General features: G+C 46.5%; 1 protein-coding gene and 1 pseudogene across 1 annotated transcript; both read right to left on the bottom strand.

Moving 5' to 3' along the window:
• Positions 1-9,923: 9,923 nt before the first annotated feature.
• On the bottom strand, positions 9,924-16,686 carry LOC134337160 (immunoglobulin lambda-1 light chain-like; annotated as a pseudogene).
• Positions 16,687-17,201: 515 nt separating this feature from the next.
• Positions 17,202-19,485, bottom strand: LOC134337234 (immunoglobulin lambda-1 light chain-like). Its single transcript, XM_063032077.1, has 3 exons — positions 19,392-19,485; positions 18,930-19,286; positions 17,202-17,885 (listed from the first exon to the last, which is right to left on the bottom strand). Exons 1-3 carry the CDS (start codon positions 19,438-19,440, stop codon positions 17,563-17,565), a joined length of 729 nt encoding a protein of 242 aa, XP_062888147.1. The 5' UTR covers positions 19,441-19,485; the 3' UTR covers positions 17,202-17,562.
• Between the last annotated feature and the right edge of the window lie 1,198 nt (positions 19,486-20,683).

The raw sequence follows: 20,683 nt of genomic DNA, 5'->3' as shown, positions 1-20,683 counted from the left end.
CTGGATTAGTCCTCTCAGTCTGACCATTCGTCTAAGGATGAAAACTGGAAGAAAGGCTAGAGGTAGCTTAAATAAGTTTACAAAATGTTCTAAACCTTGAACATCTCTGTCTCCCTTATTAGGGAGAGAGAGCGCCTGTGGAACGTCAAATTTCCCGTTGAAGCAGTGGTCTTTGGGGTACTGCAGGTCTGTGTCTTTAGTCTTTCTTGCTGCATGCCCGAGTGCTCGGTGGAGGGCGCTGATCACTTAATGCTGGTGGGGTGATGTGGGCGTTCGTTGCCTTGCTGCTGCATGTGCTGGAGGTTTTGGTGTTTTAACGATTTTACTGTCATTTAATCTTTGGGACACTCCTCTATTTTCGTGGATGTTTGCGAAGAAAAAGAATTTCAGTATGCATATTGTATACATTTCTCTAACATTAAATGTAGCCATTGAACCTATTGAAGTAAATTGTGAACTCCTGCGAGAGACAATATCAGAAGGAAATCCAAGTACCCTGAACACGCCCTGTAATAAAAGTCCGCAAATTCTCGGGCTGTTGGCAATGCAGTGAGGAAAAAAATTACAAGCCTTGCAAAATCGATCAACAAGAACTAAAATAACGGTAGAGGAGCATGAAAGGGGAAATCCTGAGATAAATGGGACCGGGGCTACAGGGGATGGGGAGGGGACGGAGAAGACCCTGGTAGAGGAGAATTGAAATATCTGTGATGGGCACAAATGTCAAAAGGTTGGACCAATAACCTGACCTCCCGATTAATAACAGACCACTAATAATGTCTTTTTCATGAACTCTAGGGTACCTGAAATTCCAGAGTGGGCTATTATCTTGGATGCATGACCCCATTTGAACACATCCGCCCGAAGTTCGGGTGGCACAATAATCGACCAGGGGGAACACAGCAGGAAACTAGATTGCTGCTCTCGAGTGCGTTTCTATTTGGGAATCAATATAAAAGAGACAGGAGACAAACGTTTATTTTCTAAAAGTATCGACTCCAGCATATCTATTGAATCGTGGCTTGAGAGGTTGCGGGGATCAAATTGCCTAGATAAGGCGTCAAGCTTGAGGTTCTTGGAACCCGGACGACAAGTAACGACTCTACTAAATCGGCTAAAAGCAATGCATTCTGGACATAAGCTCAATTCCTCTGAGCCGTACGTACAACAAACGGATGCTCAGCTCCTTCAAACCAGTTCTGCCACTCTTCTAAGGTTAATTTCACAGTCAACAACTCACGGCTCTCTGTATCATAATTGGATTCGGCAGGTGATAAAAGTTCCGGAAAGTAAGAACAGGGGTACAATTTTTATTACTGGTGGAAAGTTCCAGAAAGTGGAAGCCTCGTGATGTCTATCTCCATGGATACGGTAATAAAATAAAGAGAGAGTAACTAGTTATGTTACTGATCAGACTGGATGGAAGTGTGAGTGAGTACCCAGGTGTCTGTATGATGTCGGCCCTTCATCTATATTAATGACTTGCATTTGGGTTCAGAGGGAACACCTTTCATATTTAGAGCTGGAGCAATAAATTTAGAGGATGATGATAGTAGACTTTAAGGAGACCCAGGCAGGTTTGGAGTCCCTTCACTGCAAGTTGTCTATCTACTGAGTGACAAATCTGACACACTGAAACAACAGCAGATAGATTGTGAATGTACATGGATGTAGGCATCCGAGAATCCAGGACAAACGCAGTACCTTTGTCTACATGGTAATGTTCAGGTTTGTTCTGTTCACCAAAATCGGACAAATCCTATAAACAATCGATATTACAGGCTGCGAGCCTTCATCAGAAGCTGCCAGGATTAGAAAAATTTGGTGGGAGTGATTACCGGAAGGACAAGTCAACTGCTGATAAGTGAGACCAGGTGAGGTGGTAAGTTGGGGGAGGGGTGGGTGATAGGTGGATTGGCTAAAGGGTTAATGAGGTAGAAAACTTACAGAGGGTAACAGTAGACCAAAGATCAAAGGGCATGGGGTCCCAGAGGCAGATAATGGTCATGAAGCGGAGGAGGAGAAGAGAAAGGATGAAAAGGTAACCTGAAACAGAAAGGTAAAAAGAGAAGGGGAGAAGAATAGGAGGGGTTAGAAAATACTGAAATTCGAGAAATTTTTGTTCATACCTTGAGGTTCGAGGCTAACCAAACAGAATATGAGGTGCTGCACTTTCAAACTGAGTTTGGCCTCGTCATGGCTGCAGAGCAGTTGAATTGAAATCGTGGCCACAGAGAGATCCTGGCTTTCTCGGAGAGCATAGAGAAGATGCTAGATGAAGCGGTCTCACCAATATACAGAATTCGGCACCGAGAGCACCGATACAATAGATGACCCGGACGGATTCGCAGCTGAATCTTTTCCTCAACTTGAAGGACTGGTTGGGGACCTGAATGATGAGGAAAAAGGAGTAGCACTTGTGACAGGGGCAGGGATAAGTGCCAGGAGGAGGATTAGTGGTGGAAGATGGGTGGACAAGAGAAAAATGTAGGAACGATATCTAAGGCCATCACCGAGATGTGTCTGGTGATGGGATATCGAACGAGATGGCAGATTTGTGAAAAATTATACGCTGGCAGTAGAGTCCAGAGAGAAAGGATGACCTATCCTTGTTATAATAGGGATAGGATGGGCCATGGGCAGATGAGTGTAAAATGGAGGAGATGTGGGTGAGGGCAGCATCAATTATAAAGGAAATCCCCCTGTTTATAAATTAATGAGGATATCTAATCATCTCCCATGTTCTAGAATAGAAAGTCAAAGAACAGATGCGGCATGAATGTAAGAACATGAAAACATACTTCTACATGTATAAGAATTAAAAAAGGAGCTATGTTGTTGTGACCATTACAGAGACCTGGATGGTGTAGGGGCTGGAATGGCTACTTCAATTACTAGGCTTTAGATGTTGCAGAAAGGACAGGGAGGGAGGGAAAAGAAGTGGATGCTTGGCACTGTTGATCAGAGATAGTGTCACGGCTGCAGAAAAGGAGGAAGTCGTGGAGGTGTTGCCTACCGAGTCTCTATGGTGGAAGTTAGGAATAGGAAGGGGTCAATAACTCTACTGGGTGTTTTTATAGACCACCCAATAGTAACGGGGACATCGAGGAGAAGATAGGGAGATAGATTCTACAAAGGTGTAGTGATAACAGGTTTGTGGTGGCAGATCTCAATTTCCCAATTATCGATTGACATCTCCCTAAAGTGTTGTGTTTAGTTGTGCTGGCGTTTGTTAGGTGTGTTCAGGAAGGCTTCTTGACAAAATATGTAGATAAGCCAACAAGAGGAGAGGCTGTCCTTGATCTAGTATTGGGAAATGAACTTGGTCATTTCTCAGGTCTCTTAGTGGGAGAATATTTTGGAGGTAGTAATCACAATTCTATCTCCTTTACCATAGCATTGCAGAGAGATAGGAACAGACAAGTTAGGGAAACGTTTAATTGGAGCAAGGGGAAATATGAGGCTATCAGGCGGGATCTTGGAAGCATAAACTGGAAACAGATTGTCTCAGGGAAACGTGTGGAAGAATTGTGGCAAATGTTCAGGGGATATTTGTGTGGGGTTCTGCATAGTTACTTTCCAATGAGACGGAAAGGATGGCAAGGTACAGGAACTGTGGTGTACAAAGGCTATTGGAAATCTAGTCAAGAAGAAAAGAGCTAACGAAAGGTTCTAAAAACGGGGTAATGATAAAGATCTAGAAGATTATATGGCTACCAGGAAGGAGCTTAAGAATAAAATTAGGAGAGCCAGAAGGTGCCATGAGAGGGCCTTGGCGGACAGGATGAAGGAAAACCCCAAGGCATTCTACAATTATGTGAAGAGCAGGAGGATAAGATGTGGGAGAATAGGACCAATCAAGTGTGACAGTGGAAAAGTGTTTGTGGAACCGGAGGAGAAGCAGTGCTACTTAATGAATACTTTACTTCAGTATTCACGAAGGAAAAGGATCTTGGCGATTGTAGGGAAGACTTGCAACTTCTGACAAGCTTGAGCATGCAGATATTAAGGAAGAGGATGTACTGGAGCTTTTGCAAAGTACCATGTTTGGATAAGTCACCGGGACTGCACGGCATGTACCACAGGCTACTGTGGAAAGCGAAGAAGGAGACTGCTGTGTCTCTGGCGAAGATCATTGCACATCAGTGGGGACGGGAGAGGTTCCAGAGCATTGGAGGGTTGCGTATGGCTTTGTGAAAGTCACGTCGTACCATACTAGCCTGATTGAATTTTTGAGGATGTGACCAAACATATCGATGAAATTAGAGCCGTAGATGTAGGGTATATGGGTTTCAGCAAGGCATTTGATAAGGTACCCCATGCAAGTCTTATTTAGAAAGTAAGGAGGCATGGGATCCAAGGGTACATTGCCTTGTGGATGCAGAACTGCTTTGCCCACAGAAAGGAAAGTATGGTTGAAGACGAGTCATTTTCTGCATGGAAGTCGGTTACCAGTGGTGTGCCTTAGGGATCTGTTCTACCCTTCGTGATTTTCATAAATGTCTTGGATGAGTAAGTGGAGGGATGGGTAAATTTACTGATGACATAAAGGTTGGGAGTGTTATGGATAGTGTGGAGGGCATTAATGGCGGGGTACTCTTGGCAGTGTGGGAGATCAAAGGGTTCATGGTGTTCGAGTCCATAGGACACTCAAAGCTGCTACGGAGGTTGACTCTGTGGTTAAGAAGGCATACGGTGCATTGGCCTTCATCAATTTTGGGATTAAGTTGAAGAGCCGAGAGGTAATGTTGCAGCTATATAGGAACCTGGTTAGACCCCACTTGGAGTACTGTGCTCAATTCTGGTCGCCTCACTGCAGGAAGTACGTGAACACTATAAAAAGGGTGCAGAGAAGGTTTACAAGGATGTTGCCTGAATTGGGGAGCATGCCTTATGAGAATTGGTTGAGTGAACTTGGCCTTTTCCACTTATACCGACAGAGGATGAGAGATGACCTGATAGAGGTGTTTAAGATAATGAGAGGCATTGGTCGTATGGATATCAAGGCGTTTTCCCAAGGCTGAAATGCCTAGGGCGAGAGGGCATAGTTTTAGGGTGCTTGAAGGTAGGTACAGAAGAGATGTCAGGACAAAGCTTTTTACGCAGAGAATGGTGAGTGCGTGGAAATGGGCTGCTGGCGGCGGTGGTGGCGGCGGAAATGATGGGGTATTTTAAGAGACTCCTGAATGGATAAATGGAGCTTAAAAAAATAGAGGACTATGGGTAAGCCTAGATCGTTCTAAGGTAAGAACATTTTGGGCACAGCATTCTATGTTTCTATGTTTCCAACATGGGACACACCTGTCCTTCTCCTCCCTCCCCACCACATCTATTCCATTCCCGTCCTGGTGAAGGGTGTCGCCCCGAAACATCGACTGCTTATTCGTTTTCATATTCATGCCATCTGGCCTGCTGGACGTCCTCCAGTTTTTGCGTGTATTCACTGAATAAACAGAATCCTGCGTTAGCTGTTGCCGTGCTGAACATATTGACTTCAGGGAACACAGAAATTACAGGGGCGTTGCCAGATTAAGAAAAAACACACCTAGTTTACGTGTGTGTCCATCCCTGTACACCCCGGGAATGCCGACTTACAGCTGTGGAAATTTAATAGAGCCCTGCTGAGGCGAAGGCCACTGACAGAGTCCTTTATCCTGGGCCCGTCTTTCAAGTAGTAGCGCATCTTGGAAGATCCTTCCTCTCCCCGGGGATAGGGTCTTTGGAGCTTCCGTAGGCGTTTCTACAGCTCTGTTATTTTCTTCCGGAAAGTGGTTGTAACTCCATGTCCAATCTTCCTTCTTTCCCAGCCCTGTTTGGGACTTCCACGGTGGAGTTCCCGGAGTTGAATGTTGGTGCATTTCACTCAGCAGGAACATCTTTACAGGAATCGCTCAAAAGGCAAAGCCTTCCGGAGAAACCAGCTGCCCATATTAGGAAAGAGAATGGCCTGTCCATATATGGCAGATTGATTCCAGCAGGACCACTCCACGGCAGCTACTCTTTGAATATTTGCACAGTATGGTTGTCGCCTATTTTAGTATTATAATAGCAATTCCATGTATATTGGCGGATCAGATCCCACTCCGAATGGATTACAGAAGTTAATCATTTGTTATGGGAACCCGCAAGAAATACAATCGTTCAATTGGTCTCATTTTTCAGGGCAAGCACTGGAAGACTGGTCTGCCAGCAATGGCATTCATTGGGTGTTTCACACATCCTATTACTCCCAGGCATTAAAAGAATGAATGGACTCTTCGCCAATTAACGTGAACCCATTCCTTGCTGATAACACTATCGCAAGCCTTCTACAACCTGAACAACGGGTCCTTACCCCAAGATCACAAATATACTTCAGAACAGAAGGAAGATGCGGGCGCCAAAGGGCCTAATACAGAGGGGAGGGAAAGTGGAAACATGATAAAAATCGGACCGAGACTTTTTTCAGCATTGACAGAGAAGGAGCGAGATGCCTGAATTAAGGGGTGGGGGTGGGGGAGGGAAAGGAGTCTAGCTGGAAAGTGATAGCTGAAACCAGGCGGATGGGAAAGGTCAAGCAATAGGGAAAAAAGAATCTGACAGGAGAGAAGAGCGGACAATGGGAGAAAGGTACGGAGGGTGGGACCCAGGACCCTGTGTGGAAGTGACGGAGCAGATGTGCGGGAGGGAAAGTATGTGAGCATATTCCAACTTAATGACTTTGCAAGGGGGAGATGGTGGGAAACGGAAATGATGATAAATACTTCGTACGAGTGCAAGAGAAAGAATACCTGATGTGTTTAAACAGGAGGAATAAAAAATGGAATAATTTTAAAACTCTGAAAAACTGATAATAACGGTGCATTGTTCTGCTTTAGGTAGACTGAAAGTGCTAGAACTATTGCCATCAGCAATACAGTATAGGTCTTCCTATAATCGAGATATAGAGAGTACCGTCTGGATGATTGGAAAGGACACGCGGGAGAAGACATTCTCTAATGTGATAACACCTCTTGCCCTGACACGCTCGTGGAAGCTAAGGAACAAACTTTCAAATGCACTTTTGGCTTAGCCTCCCATCATAAGTTGCTACAGTCGCACTACTTGTTGTGCTTGTTCTGCAGCTAATTTAGCCGACTGCCTTTATGAAGTCTATTATGATAATTCTACTGCTTCAACGATTATATTATAAGTACTGTGACGAGAATATACATAGATAAGATGTTAGCTGTCCTGTGTGATCAGCAGTTGGTCTGCCACCTGTCTTCAAGAGAAAGATAAGGAACACAATGAAACAGCATCTGGAGATGTGTAATGAAGGGACGGGAGAGAGAGAGCTGTCTGGAGCGGCTCCCCCTTTGAACCCTGAACTGTTTGAAGTGATGGACAGGCGATACCCCAGCAGGGGGGTAAAAAGGGACAGGTTCGCTAAGGCAGGACACACATGACACCCGAGGTAACGAGACCCTGGAAGCGGTGCGCCTCTCACGAGTCGGTGGGAAGTACCGCACAACGCACAGGGTGGAAAGGTACGATCAGCGGGAACCCGGTCTGTGTCTGCCCTTGCTTGGGTGCTGGGTTCACTGCAGAGGATCGACCGCATCTGGAGGAGGGGTCACAGTCGGTGACCTCAGGTGACATCACCAAGGACCTACCCGAAAGCTGCTTGTGAGCAATTATCGCCGGTCTGTGAGTGGAAGCCGTTTCTGAATGATCAGTCGTTCCCGTTCTCTCTCTCTCTCCCCCCATGTGGTCCATCGCCATGGTAACGATTACTGCGAACTGAACTACTAAATTGGACTGAATTTTGTGGCACTTTGAAATTGGTCATTTATCCCTAGACAACGATAGAGCTTGATTGATGCTGTTATCTTAATTCTGTGCACATGTGTGTTTATCATTGCTGAACTGTTGCATTTATTATCCTTTCGATTACTGTGTTGCTTGTTTCTTTAATAAAACTTTCTTAGTTCTAGTAATCCAGACTCCAACTGAGTGATCCATTTCTGCTGGTTTGGCAACCCAGTTACGGGGTACGTAACAGTACTACCTGTATTTGGCAACATACATCAAAGTTGCTGGTGAACGCAGCAGGCCAAGCAGCATCTATAGGAAGAGGCGCAGTCGACGTTTCAGGCCGAGACCCTTCGTCAGGACTAACTCAAGGAAGAGTGAGTAAGGGATTTGAAAGCTGGAGGGGGAGGGGGAGATGCAAAATGATAGGAGAAGACAGGAGGGGGAGGGATAGAGCCGAGAGCTGGACAGGTGATAGGCAAAAGGGGATACGAGAGGATCATGGGACAGGAGGCCTAGGGAGAAAGACGGGGGGGGGGGTTTGACCCAGAGGATGGGCAAGAGGTATATTCAGAGGGACAGAGGGAGAAAAAGGAGAGTGAGAGAAAGAATGTGTGCATAAAAATGAGTAACAGCTGGGGTACGAGGGGGAGGTGGGGCCTAGCGGAAGTTAGAGAAGTCAATGTTAACTCATTTTTATGCACACATTCTTTCTCTCACTCTCCTTTTTCTCCCTCTGTCCCTCTGAATATACCTCTTGCCCATCCTCTGGGTCAACCCCCCACCCCCGTCTTTCTCCCTAGGCCTCCTGTCCCATGATCCTCTCGTATCCCCTTTTGCCTATCACCTGTCCAGCTCTCGGCTCTATCCCTCCCCCTCCTGTCTTCTCCTATCATTTTGCATCTCCCCCTCCCCCTCCAGCTTTCAAATCCCTTACTCACTCTTCCTTCAGTTAGTCCTGACGAAGGGTCTCGGCCTGAAACGTCGACTGCGCCTCTTCCTATAGATGCTGCTTGGCCTGCTGCGTTCACCAGCAACTTTGATGTATGTTGCTTGAATTTCCAGCATCTGCAGAATTCCTGTTGTTTACCTGTATTTGGTCTGTATTTTGCTCTTGTATAATCTACCAAAGAGGAATCAACGGGTGGAGTGTAAGGAAAAAGTTAAAATTGATTCCTTGTTAGTCTACACTTAATGTGTAACACACAGTGGGGGTTTGTAAGATTTTACTCTGGAATGTGGGAATCATTTGAGAAAGGACAAAGGGGCTTGTCCACAACAATATTTGGAGAAATGAGTGTGAGTAATATTCTACATCCCCAAGAGTAGATAATGGTGAAATCGCCCTTTGGCTGTGAAGACAAAATGATTCAGCAGCCTGGTACTGTCCCACGAGAAATGAATCGGGCAAGGAGACTTAAAGGGTATTAAATAAGGGAATATTTTGTACGTTGGGATCTTTTCTTATGCTGGGTCACGGCTAGTGCTGGAGTTGGAAATAGGTGTAAGGACATCGAGAGGGAGCCATCTTTTCCCACTCCGACCTCCTTCCCTGTTCGCTTAGAAGTCTCTTTTTCTCACCTCAACAATTCCGGCCACCCCCGGGGCTGTCTGTTTTTCTGTCGGTGTTCTCACTCTCTTCCTCTGTCCACTCCCCTCTCATTCCTTTCTCCACCAACGGCAAGACTGTAGGATTTCTCACCTTCTTTGAACTCACGGACGACATTGTTCGGTGCCGTTCAACCCGCGCGAGTCTCCTCCCTCCACCCACCCAAATGAGAACGGGAACCGCATAAAAGAGAAAAAAAACCTCACACATGGAAAACATTCCTGCACTGAACACCATTATTAGTAGTTTATGGCGGTTGCCACCTGTCAGTCTGATACTGCTGAGAAATCATCAATAGACTCATTAAGAACTTCAATTAGATCCATCCCTGGAAACAGAGAAACAATTCACTCGTTGATATTTCTAATGCTGACAAGTAACAGACCACTTTTACCCCACGTAGCTTCCCGGTGGGTGAAACGAAACAAAATCAGCCTCGGGTGCAAATAATCTAACAACACAATGGTAACCACAGAGAGCTGATCAGAGTTTAGTGTGCAGTGAAGAGAGTGGTAGAGGGTGAAAAATGCAAGAAAAAAAGTTAACTCCTGCAGTTCGGAGCAAACAAATACGAAACCGCGTTCTGTTTAACAGTCGGATTGTCCGTCTGTGCGGATATTGCCGAGGCTGCTCCTAGTTCAACCACGCAGGAGTATATTTTGCTACTGCTCCAGTCTGTGCCGGGAAACGTCAGGTAACTGCTGAGAATGAAAGTGCTGTCCGTGTCCCGCCTCACTGCGCTGGTTCTCATCTCACGGCTGATCGGACTCCCGTCCACTGTCCAGCTGACGACAGGGAACCCACCGACAGTTCACTGACCAGGCAAACTAAGGTGCCGGTTCCTTTAGCGGAGATCTCCTCGGCAGACGGCTCAAGCAGCTTTATTAAAAAGTCCGGGAGCTGCTGATCTGGATTGGGAGCACGAGGAGACATGTTTCTGATCAAGGATGATCTATCGACATTTTACAACTGGATGGAAGCACGAATGAAAGGTTTCGTCTTCCCATAATGGGGCCCAGGGTTTCACTATGGAACAGGTCAGTGCTCACGGAGGGCAGTGCATTTTAGTCAACACTGAAAGACTGGACCTTTGCGGTCAATCCATGTTTGAGGATCTTCCTGTTCAGTCGCTGGATTACAGCATCGCCCGCAAGTGACCACCTCAGCTCTCGGGATCTACTCGGACCTGTGTTACCAGTGACACATACCCATCCACTCATCACTAATGAGCCCCTTTCTACCTGTGACACCCACAGCTGTAACAAGAAAACATCTCATAGCCTGCGTTTACCGAATGCGTACGGCGAAACCTGCGCGGTCCTGAGTTTCAAAGAGCTGGTTTAGGAAAGTCACCCTGTGATCTGTGACGATGTAGAAGGAAGGTGGATTTCTCCACACACCCGAAACTCCGCCTTACTCGGTGCATCGACCGAAATCACCGAGGGTCTGTACCTCAAAACGAGCAGCGCTCGTGAAAAAATGGCAGGACAGAGGAGGCGAGGACTAGATAATTGGTTGGGTGTGTCCAAGAGTGTTTCAACAGACGCCGAGAAATGGAAGCTCAGTGAAAGTACGACGGAGCTTTCACTGGAGCATCCTCATACAACAACATGAAACTTGTCTTTCTGTTGTCTTGACAACGCTGGGCTACATCAAGTCCACAGTGATACCTTGGCTACAACATGACAAAGTGATACCTGCGCCGCATTTTGGGAATCTGGAACTCCTCACGCAGGCTTCTGACAAACCAGAGCAAAAGCGGCCAGACTACTGGGACTGCAGCCGCGCAGAGAGTTGGGCGGTCAATTTCAGAAAGGAAATATTAAAGTGCAGATGCCTGGGACACAACATACGGCACCAGAGAGAAAACACAACCGAAAAGAGTTGTTTTTGTTTAAAGACGATAATAGTTCACAACACAACTCCATCCTCACTGAACACATCTCTGTATACACTCGATACATACCACGGATTGGTTCGTAAATCTGTGTTTTCATTTTAAATTAGCCAAGAAATAATAATGTAAATATCATCAAATGTCAGGTGACCGTATTCAGGCAGCTACTAATTACAGGAAGGATTTCCCTGTCACTTACCTGTAACAAAGAGTTTGGTCCATGCACCGAACAAGTAATAATTGTCCGATGAATCCCGCTTTCCGCAGTAATAGACGGCAGCGTCATTCATCTCCACGCTTTTTTTATGATTAACTGGTAAACGGTACCGGCGCTGTTGACTGTCGACGTGAAACGGTCGCTGCTAAACCCAGACGCGTAGGCCGACGCGCTGTACAAGTGATAGTAGTACAGGATCCATTGTGGGGTTGTTCCCAGTGTTTGCTTGCACCAGTTAACAACATAGCTTAGAGGGTGGGACCCCCACCAGTCGCGCTGAACCTAAATCTGGGGGTTACCCGCTGAACCGAGTCAACAAATACACGCATGTGAAACTCCTTTTGATTGTATATCAGACAAGTGGGTAACTGCAACACGGAGGAAATACTTATGGGAGAAGCCCCAGGGAAGAGTCATCACTGGTCAATGGAGCTGATGGTGCTGAACTCCTCAGGGAACGAGGGAAAGTTGGACCACGCAAAGAATAAAACTGCATGGTTTAACTCTGGACAGGTTGTGAAAAGTGAGAAATATTAAGTTATTCCATACAGTGATATATAAGAGTTTAGCTGTTATTGGAAGCTGTTTTCTGTATCATTTAATGAGCGCTAAAGGTTAAATCGGAGCTTTTTCCTTGAACAACTGTCATGAAGCCAGATTTTGGGTCAGACATCACGGTGTGTCGAAACCACAGTGTAGCCGTGTCCTGGGGTCAATTGTTGGATCTAAAGAAGGTGCTGAATGGAACGGCAGCAAAACTTACTGTTGCTAACCCGAAAGATAAATTTCTTTCATGTAAAGATTTTGGTCCAATTCCATTTGAACTTCCAGGAAGTAGTGTCGAGAAAGTGTGCGATTTCCAGTTGTATATGTTGTGTTGTTCTGTATATTCAGCTGTCAGATGTTTACCTCGTGTTTTACAGGTCCATCTGAGAGGGAAACGACTGTATAAATGACGCATATTTTATGCTTCCTGTGATCATACACAAAATAATTAGTACGCTTCTTTTTCAAAAGATGTCTTATTTAAATAAACTCACACTTCATGTCTTTATGAACCTCCAGGTTCACATTTTTTTTTAGCTACTGTGAAGTGGTCTATTGATATTCCGTCATCCTGGCATGCTGTCCTGACTCAAGCGGTATGTACACAGGGAAATAAACTGTTTGTGTTACTGGCCGCTTATTCTAGTAGCCAGAATAAGAAAATTGGGGTGGGCAGGTTGTGGGGAGTACAGGCCGGCAGGTGATAAGTGAAACCAGGTGAGGTGGTTAGTCGATGGGTAGATGATACAAGAAGCTACGAGTTGATAGGTGGAATAGGCAAATGGCTGAAAAATAGAAATATAATAGGAGATAACAGAGAACCAAGGAACAAAGAGCGGGATGGGGTGGGGGGATCACAGAAAGAGATGGTGGTCATGAGGCGGAGAAGGTGAAGATAAAAAAAAGTGAGAATGTAATCTAAGCAGGAACGGCAAAAAGAGAACGGGAGGGAAAAGGAAGGGTTGAAAACTACTGGAAGTTGGCGAAATTGATATTCATGCTATCATGTTGGAGGCTTTCCAGACGGAATATGAAGCGTTGCTCCTCCGCTTGATAGCAAGAATCATCATAGCAGTAGAGAAGCTGGTTTCGAATAGATGGCTACAGAGAGATCCTGGCTTTTCAAGAGAGTAGAGTGAAGATGACTGACGAAGCAGCCCGCAGCGTATTTCTCGCCAATATAGAGAAGGCCCCATCGAGAGCACCAATACAGTGGATGATCCATGCAGACTTGTAGGTGAAGCATTGCCTCACTTTGAAGGACTGCTTGAGGCCCAGAATGATGATGATGGTGGGGTAGACGTGACAGTGGCAGGGATAAGTGCCAAGTGGAAGACTAGTGGGGAGCGATGACTGGACAAGAGAATAATGTAGGAGCAATCTTTATGGAAATGAGTGAGATGAATCTGGTGATGGGATCTCGAACGAGATGCCAGATTTGTGAAGAATTATATGCTGGATATTGAGGCTAATGCAGTGGTAAGGAATGATCTATCCCTGTTACAATGACGATAAGATGGGATAAGGGCAGATGTGTGGGAAATGGAGGAGATGTGAGTGAGGGCAGCATCAAAGATAAAAGAGAACCCTTGTTTTTATATAAATAAAAGAAGACATCTCACGTGTTCCAGAATAGAACATGCATGGCATGGATATAGGAACAGAGAAAATGAAATAGCAATTTTGCATGTATAAGGATAAGAAAACTTCTGTTCAAGGTAACTGAAACTTGGTGGACATTTAAAAATGTCAATAAATGTCTCTGGAGGTGTGGTGTTATGTGAGTTGTTCAATATTTCCAGCAGCTGCTGCTTCTGCTGTGTCACTGAATATGCTAGTGGGTAGTTTATCAGCTTTTACCCTAACATATTGCCACCAAGTTTTGTGTGAATTGTAATGTGGTCAGTACAGACGAGGTGGAGAGTGACCAGTAAGATTCTGGTGTAATGTGCATGATATTCAAATGGTGAATTCCCACTGAATGACCGGTACTGACAGCACTTCTCTCCTTGCTAAATATAAAGAGCTCTGGTAAAGTGGGATTGTTTCCTGGAGCTCTGTCTCCTAGAAAATGCACCATGACCCAGAGGTGACCAACATCACAGTTCCTATTTACCTTCATGGATGGGAGCTCACCACTCAACTGGCAACATTGTGTTTACGTCGACGGACTGGAGCCACAACATATGTCACCAAAGGCTGCCATTGGTGCCAGGTCTTTTCTCACTATTCAGTTGTTGCCATATTACCGTGGTGCTGGGGGAAAACTTGCATTTTTCCAGCGTGTGTGTATATATATATATGTTGGAAACGTTTCGTGAAATCCACGCAAATATTAAAGAAAACCTACATTTAAGATTCCAGTATGAAACATAGAACATAGTAAAACATAGAATAGTACGGCACAGTACAGGCTATTTGGCCCACAATGTTGTGCTGACACTCAAACCCTGCCACCCATATAATCCCCCAATTTGAATTCCTCCATATACCTCTCTTGCAGTCTCTTAAACTTCACTAGTGTATCTGCCTCCACCACTGACTCAGGCAGTGCATTCCACGCACCAACCACTCTCTGACTAAAAAACCTTCCTCTAATATCCCCCTTGAACTTCCCACCCCTTACCTTAAAGCCATGTCCTCTTGTATTGAGCAGTGGTGCCCTGGGGAAGAGGCACTGGCTATCCACTCTGTCTATTCCTCTTAATACCTTGTATACCTCTATCACGTCTCCTCTCATCCTCCTTCTCTCCAAAGAGTAAGGCCCTAGATCCCTTAATCTCTGATCATAATGCATACACTCTAAACCAGGCAGCATCCTGGTAAATCTCCTCTGTACCCTTTCCAATGCTTCCACATCCTTCCTATAGTGAGGCAACCAGAACTGGACACAGTACTCCAAGTGTGGCCCAGCCAGAGTTTTATAGAGCTGCATCATTACCTCGCGACTCCTAAACTCTATCCCTCGACTGATGAAAGCTAACACCCCAATAAGCATTCTTAACTACCCTATCTACCTGTTAGGCCACTTTCAGGGATCTGTGGACATAAGACCGAAAGACCGAAAGACAAAGGAGCAGAAGTCGGCCATTCGGCCCATCGAGTCTGCTCCGCCATTTTATCATGAGCTGATCCATTCTTCCATTTAGTCCCACTCCCCCGCCCTCTCACCATAACCTTTGATGCTCTGGCTACTCTGATGCCTATCAATCTCTGCCTTAAATACACCCAATGACTTGGCCTCCACTGCTGCCCGTGGCAACAAATTCCATAGATTCACCACCCTCTGACTAAAAAACTTTCTTCGCATTTCTGTTCTGAATGTACCTCCAGATCCTTCTGCTCCTCCACACTACCAAGTATCCTGCCATTTACTTTGTAATCTGCCTTGGAGTTTGTCCTTCCAAAGTGTACCACCTCACACTTCTCCGGGTTTAACTCCATCTGCCTCTTCTCAGCCCACTTCTGCATCCTATCAATGTCTCTCTGCAATCTTCGACAATCATCTACACTATCTACAACACCACCAACCTTTGTGCCATCTGCAAACTTGCTAACCCTCATTTCCACCCCCAACCCCCCGCCCTTCCCCCACCATCCAGGTCGTTATTAAAAATCACAAAAAGTAGAGGTCCCAGAACAGATCCTTGAGGGACACCACTAGTCACAACCCTCCAATCCGAATGTACCCACTCCACCACCACCCTCTGCCTTCTGCAGGCAAGACAACTCTGAATCCACCTGGCCAAACTTCCCTGGATCCGTTGACTTCGTGCTGGAAGCAAGGAACTTGGATATTTTAAAAGAGCAGATAATATAGGAGCAGGAGAGGACAGATGCTGACAAGATCTGGGTTAAATTTCCTCCTGAGGGACACAGTTTCAGAGTAATTAGTAATGTCGGAGCTGGGGAAGGTTTTTCATTCTCAGGGGCTGAATCATTGGTATTCTCCACCCTATATGGAGACTACCGCACTGAGTACATTTCGGCTGAGATAGATTGACGTTGGTCTTCTCAGTGGAGTCGTGTATGTACGGGTTAATACCTTTCTTTACCCTCAATCCCCACCATCTTTATATTCTGATGTTTTCCCCCTTCCTTTCCAGTCCTGATGAAGTGTCCGGCCGGAAACATCGACTGATAATTCTTTTTCATATTCATGCTGTCTGGCCTGCTGGAGTTCCTCCCGCATTTGTGTATATGGATCAAATAAACATATTCCTCTGTTATCGAGGGCGTTATGAAACCCGACCTCCAGATGATGACGTGGGTGCTCACGAAGGTCTCCGCTAACAAAACGTCGAGGGAACGGCAAATCTCAATTATAAAGCGGAAGTGGTACATTGTAGAAACAATAAGTGAGGACTCGGAGGGTGTCAATATGTAGCATGCCTGTGGGTGGATGTACGGAAACTATCGAACCTCCCGTCCCAGTGCCACCCTCCCTCCCCGACCTCACACCACCGATTATATATGGAGATTGCCGTATTAGGAAACACGATACCTGGTTTACGGAAGTTTCCAACCCTGTACGCCCCGGGAAAGCCGGCCTACTGAAGTGGAAACTTACTGGCGCATAGGCCGCTGACAGCAATTGGCACCACGCCCAATCCTCCTTTCCCTGACCTGTCTGGGAGCTTCCATGGAGGCGTTACAGGAGTGGAAAGTCGGTGCATTTTAGCTCAGCCACAGGAACATCTTTTCAGCACAGGGTCAAAAGGAGAGCTTTCTGGTGAAACTAGCTGCCCATATTAGGAAGAAACCAGCCTGCTCAGACACGGCAGATAGATTCCATCAAAACCCCGCCACGGCAGCAACGATTTAAACATTTGCACAGTGTGCTTGACGCCTGCGGTTCAAGATCATACTCCCACCTCATGCACTTCTTCGCTTATGGGTCTCTTTTTCTCACCTCATCAATTCTGCCCACCCCAGGTCTGTCTGTTTGTCTGTCTCTCTGCCTCTTCCTCCCTCTCCACCGCCCCACTTTCCCTCCGCCAACAACTGCAAGACTGCAGGATTTTTCACCTTATTTGAACTCCCGGGCGACATTGGTCAGTGCCGTCTCGCCCGCGCGAGTTACTTCCCTCCTCCCACCCGGATGAGAATGGGAAGCGCACACAAGAGAACAAGACTCACACACGGAAATCATTCCTGCACTGAACATCTTTATTAGCAGTGTGTGGCAGTTACCATCTGTTAGTCTGATACTGATGAGAAATCATTAGCACATAGATTAATAACTTTAATTAGATCCATCCCAGATCACAGATAAAACAATTCACTAGCTGATATTTCTAATGATGACAAGAAACAGGCCACTTTTACCCCACGTAGTTTCTCAGCGAATGAAACAGAACAAAATCAGTCTCGGGTGCAAGTATTCTAACAACACAATGGAAACCACAGAGCTCTGATCAGAGTTCGGAGTACAGTGAAGAGAGTGATAGAGGGGGTGAAAATGCAAAAAAAAAAAATCTCCTGTTGTTCGGAGCAAACAAGTACGAAACCGCGCTCTGTTTAACAGCTGGATTGTGTGACTGTGGCGTATATTGTCGAGGCTGCTCCTTGTTGAACTGAGCAGGAGTACCTCTTCCCACTGCTCCAGTCTGCGCCGGGCACCGTCAGGTAGCTGCTGAGACTGAAGGTTTTGTCCGCGTTCTGAGTCACCCCGCTGGTTTGCACCTCACTGCTCGTCGGACTGTCGTTCACTGTCCAGCTGACGACAGGGAAGCCCACCGACAGCTTACTGACCAGGCAAACTAAGGTGCCGGTTCCTTTAGCGGAGATCTCCTCGGCTGACGGCCCAAGCAGTGTTACTGAAGGGTCCGGGAGCTGCTGATCTGGATCGGGAACAAGAGGAGACATGTTGCAGGTCACGGATTATCTCGCGATATTTCACAGTTGGACGGAAGCGTGAATGAAAGGTTCCAGCTTTCAAGAATGGGGCCCAGGGTTTCGCTAGGGTGCACGTCAGTGCCGATGGAGGGCAGTGCATTTTAATCAATAGTGAAGAACTAGACATTTGCGGTCAAATCGCCGTTTGAGGATTTTCCTGTGGAGTAGCTGGATTACAGCATCACCTGCTCGGTGACATCACCTCCAGCTCTTGGGATCTACCTTGGCCTGTGCCAACAGTGACACGTTCCTTCCCTTTGCTCCATCCACTCATCACCAACGCGCCGCCTCCCACCCGTATTACCCACAGCTGTAATGGGAGTAAACCTATTTCTGCGCTTACCCAGAGAGCAGGGCAACATGTGCGTGGTCCGGAGTTTCACAGAGCTGGTTTAGGGAAGTCGCACTGTGACGATGCAGAAGCAATTACTGTGGGTGAAGGAAGGTGGGATTCTCCGCAGACCCGAAGCTCTGGCCTTAGTCTGTGTAGCGACCGGAATCACCGAGCGGCCACACACCAAAAGGAGCAGCGCTCAAGTGAAAAGGTGGAAGGAGAAAGGAGGCAAGGACGAGGCAATTGGAGGGTGTCTGTAGGACTGTTCTACCCGGACCGGGAAAAATGGAAGTTCAGTGAAAGTACGAGAGAGGTTTCGCTACAGCATCCTCATACAATAACTTTCAACTTTTAGTTCTGTTGCCTTGATAACCGTGGGCTACATCATGTCCCTGGTGATACCTCGGGCCGCATTCCGAGAAGCTGGAACTCCTCACGCTGGCTTCCAACAAACCAAAGCAAAAGCGGCCAAACTGATAGGATTGAACCCGCGCAAATATTGAGTTGGGCGTTCAATTTCAGAAACGATACGTGGCACGACTGGATGGTAAATCGGCGTTTTCATTATCAAATTAGCCAAGAAATAATAATGTATATATTATTAATTACCAGGTGACCATATTCATGCAGCTAGAGGGTTTTCCCAGACACTTACCTGTAACAAAGAGCTTGGTCCCTGGGCCGAACAAGTAATAGCTGCCCGATGAATCCCACGTTCCGCAGTAATAGACGGCTGCATCGTTCAGCTCCACGTTTTTTATGATTAACTGGTAAACGGTACCGGCGCTGTTGGCTGTCGACGTGAAACGGTCGCTGCTAAACCCAGACTCGTAGGTCGGGGCGCTGTTCGATTGATGGTAGTACAGGATCAACTGTGGAACTGTTCCCGGTGTCTGCTTGTACCAACCAACAGGATAGCTAGCTTTTGTTCCGATGTTACATTCCAACGTGGCCGTGCCTCCTGGACTCAGCGACACAGTCGGAGGCTGAGTCGGAGTCTGGGATTCTCCAGCTGCAAGAGAGGCAGGGAATCAGCTTTAACCATTAACTCTTTAACGTGACCCCTGAAGCCCACACCAACAACCGCTGGCGGTGCAGACATGCTGCCTGTACTTACAGCCCAGCCACAATGCCAGAGACCAGAAAAAGCACAGCGTCCGTATCATTGTTGTCCGTCAACTTCCTACGTCCCTTCAGCCGATGGATCTGTGACAGACTGTCGCCGCCGTCTCCGGTGTACCCAGTTATAGAGCCATTCATACCGGGGAGGAAACCCATGCAAATCAGGGAGACTCACACTGACCAACCAGAGCAACGCACACTAAATTCTAGAGGAACTCAGCAGGCCAGGCAGCATCTAGGAAAAGAGTACCATCGCCGTTTAGGGCCGAAACCCTTTGGTAATATTTGTGCGCTTCTCTATCCTACGCCGGATTCACGCTTTCAATCTCTATTCACTCTTTCCCAAGATGCTGCCTTTCCAGATGAGTTCCTCCAGTATTTTGTGTGTGGTGCTCGGATTTCCAGAATCTGCAGATTTTTCCTTGTTTCTGATTAACTAGAGCAAAGGATTTGAAACCTTCCTATTCACCGTCTCACACCATCAGGATGTGGCGGTGCTACTGGCGGCAAAGAGCAGATCCGTTGATAAAACAAGAGTGGACGAACAGGTTGCTCTGTGCCTGATATCTCTCAAACTTGCACAGAAGGAGCCAGACACAAGGGTCTCTGTCCTCTTTGTTCCCAGCAAATGTGTAATAGACAACCCTCTGATCTACAAGCTGCCGACACAGACGTGGTGCTGCTGGAAGCTCGGTGGAAGACTGATGAATGCTGCCGAACGGGGAAGTCCAGCAGTGCGTGCATTGTAGTCGGTGCAGCCAAAGTTAAAAATACATAGGCTGATCTCCTGATCAATGAAAGGGGAATCGCCATAGGGAGACACATGAGTGGCTACCGTGCCATATTTGCGTGTGCTTTTTAAAGTTTACCTCACTGAATATCACAATCATAATTGTGAATGTTTGCACAGTTTGTTCCCTGGTTTTGAAATAAAAGGTAATCTTTCCCCCTTATTTCCCTGATTCAGTTCTTGCCACTTACCATCCCTCACAGATCCAGGTACAACGGAGCAGACAGTACAGACTTCCTGTTTCCACACGAGTCATTCAGATGTTGAGTTCAAATCCACCCTGACTGTTAGGGGGTTTGAAGTCTGTCTGAATGTGGGGATGAAATCTGCTCTGACGAACAGTAAAGTGCAGAAAGCTATTGTGTACTTTGGTACAAGCAGACAGCGGGAACAACTCCACGATGGATCCTCCGGTATTACTACACACACACAATGACCCGAAACACAGGCAGAGTTATAACCCTTTGGGAGAGGGAGCCTCTCATCATAGGCACTAT

This window comes from Mobula hypostoma, chromosome 24, assembly GCF_963921235.1.
Source record: "Mobula hypostoma chromosome 24, sMobHyp1.1, whole genome shotgun sequence".
Lineage (NCBI taxonomy): Eukaryota > Metazoa > Chordata > Chondrichthyes > Myliobatiformes > Myliobatidae > Mobula > Mobula hypostoma.
Note: the sequence above shows the minus strand (reverse complement) of the source record. Positions and strands in the feature narration are given on the sequence as shown.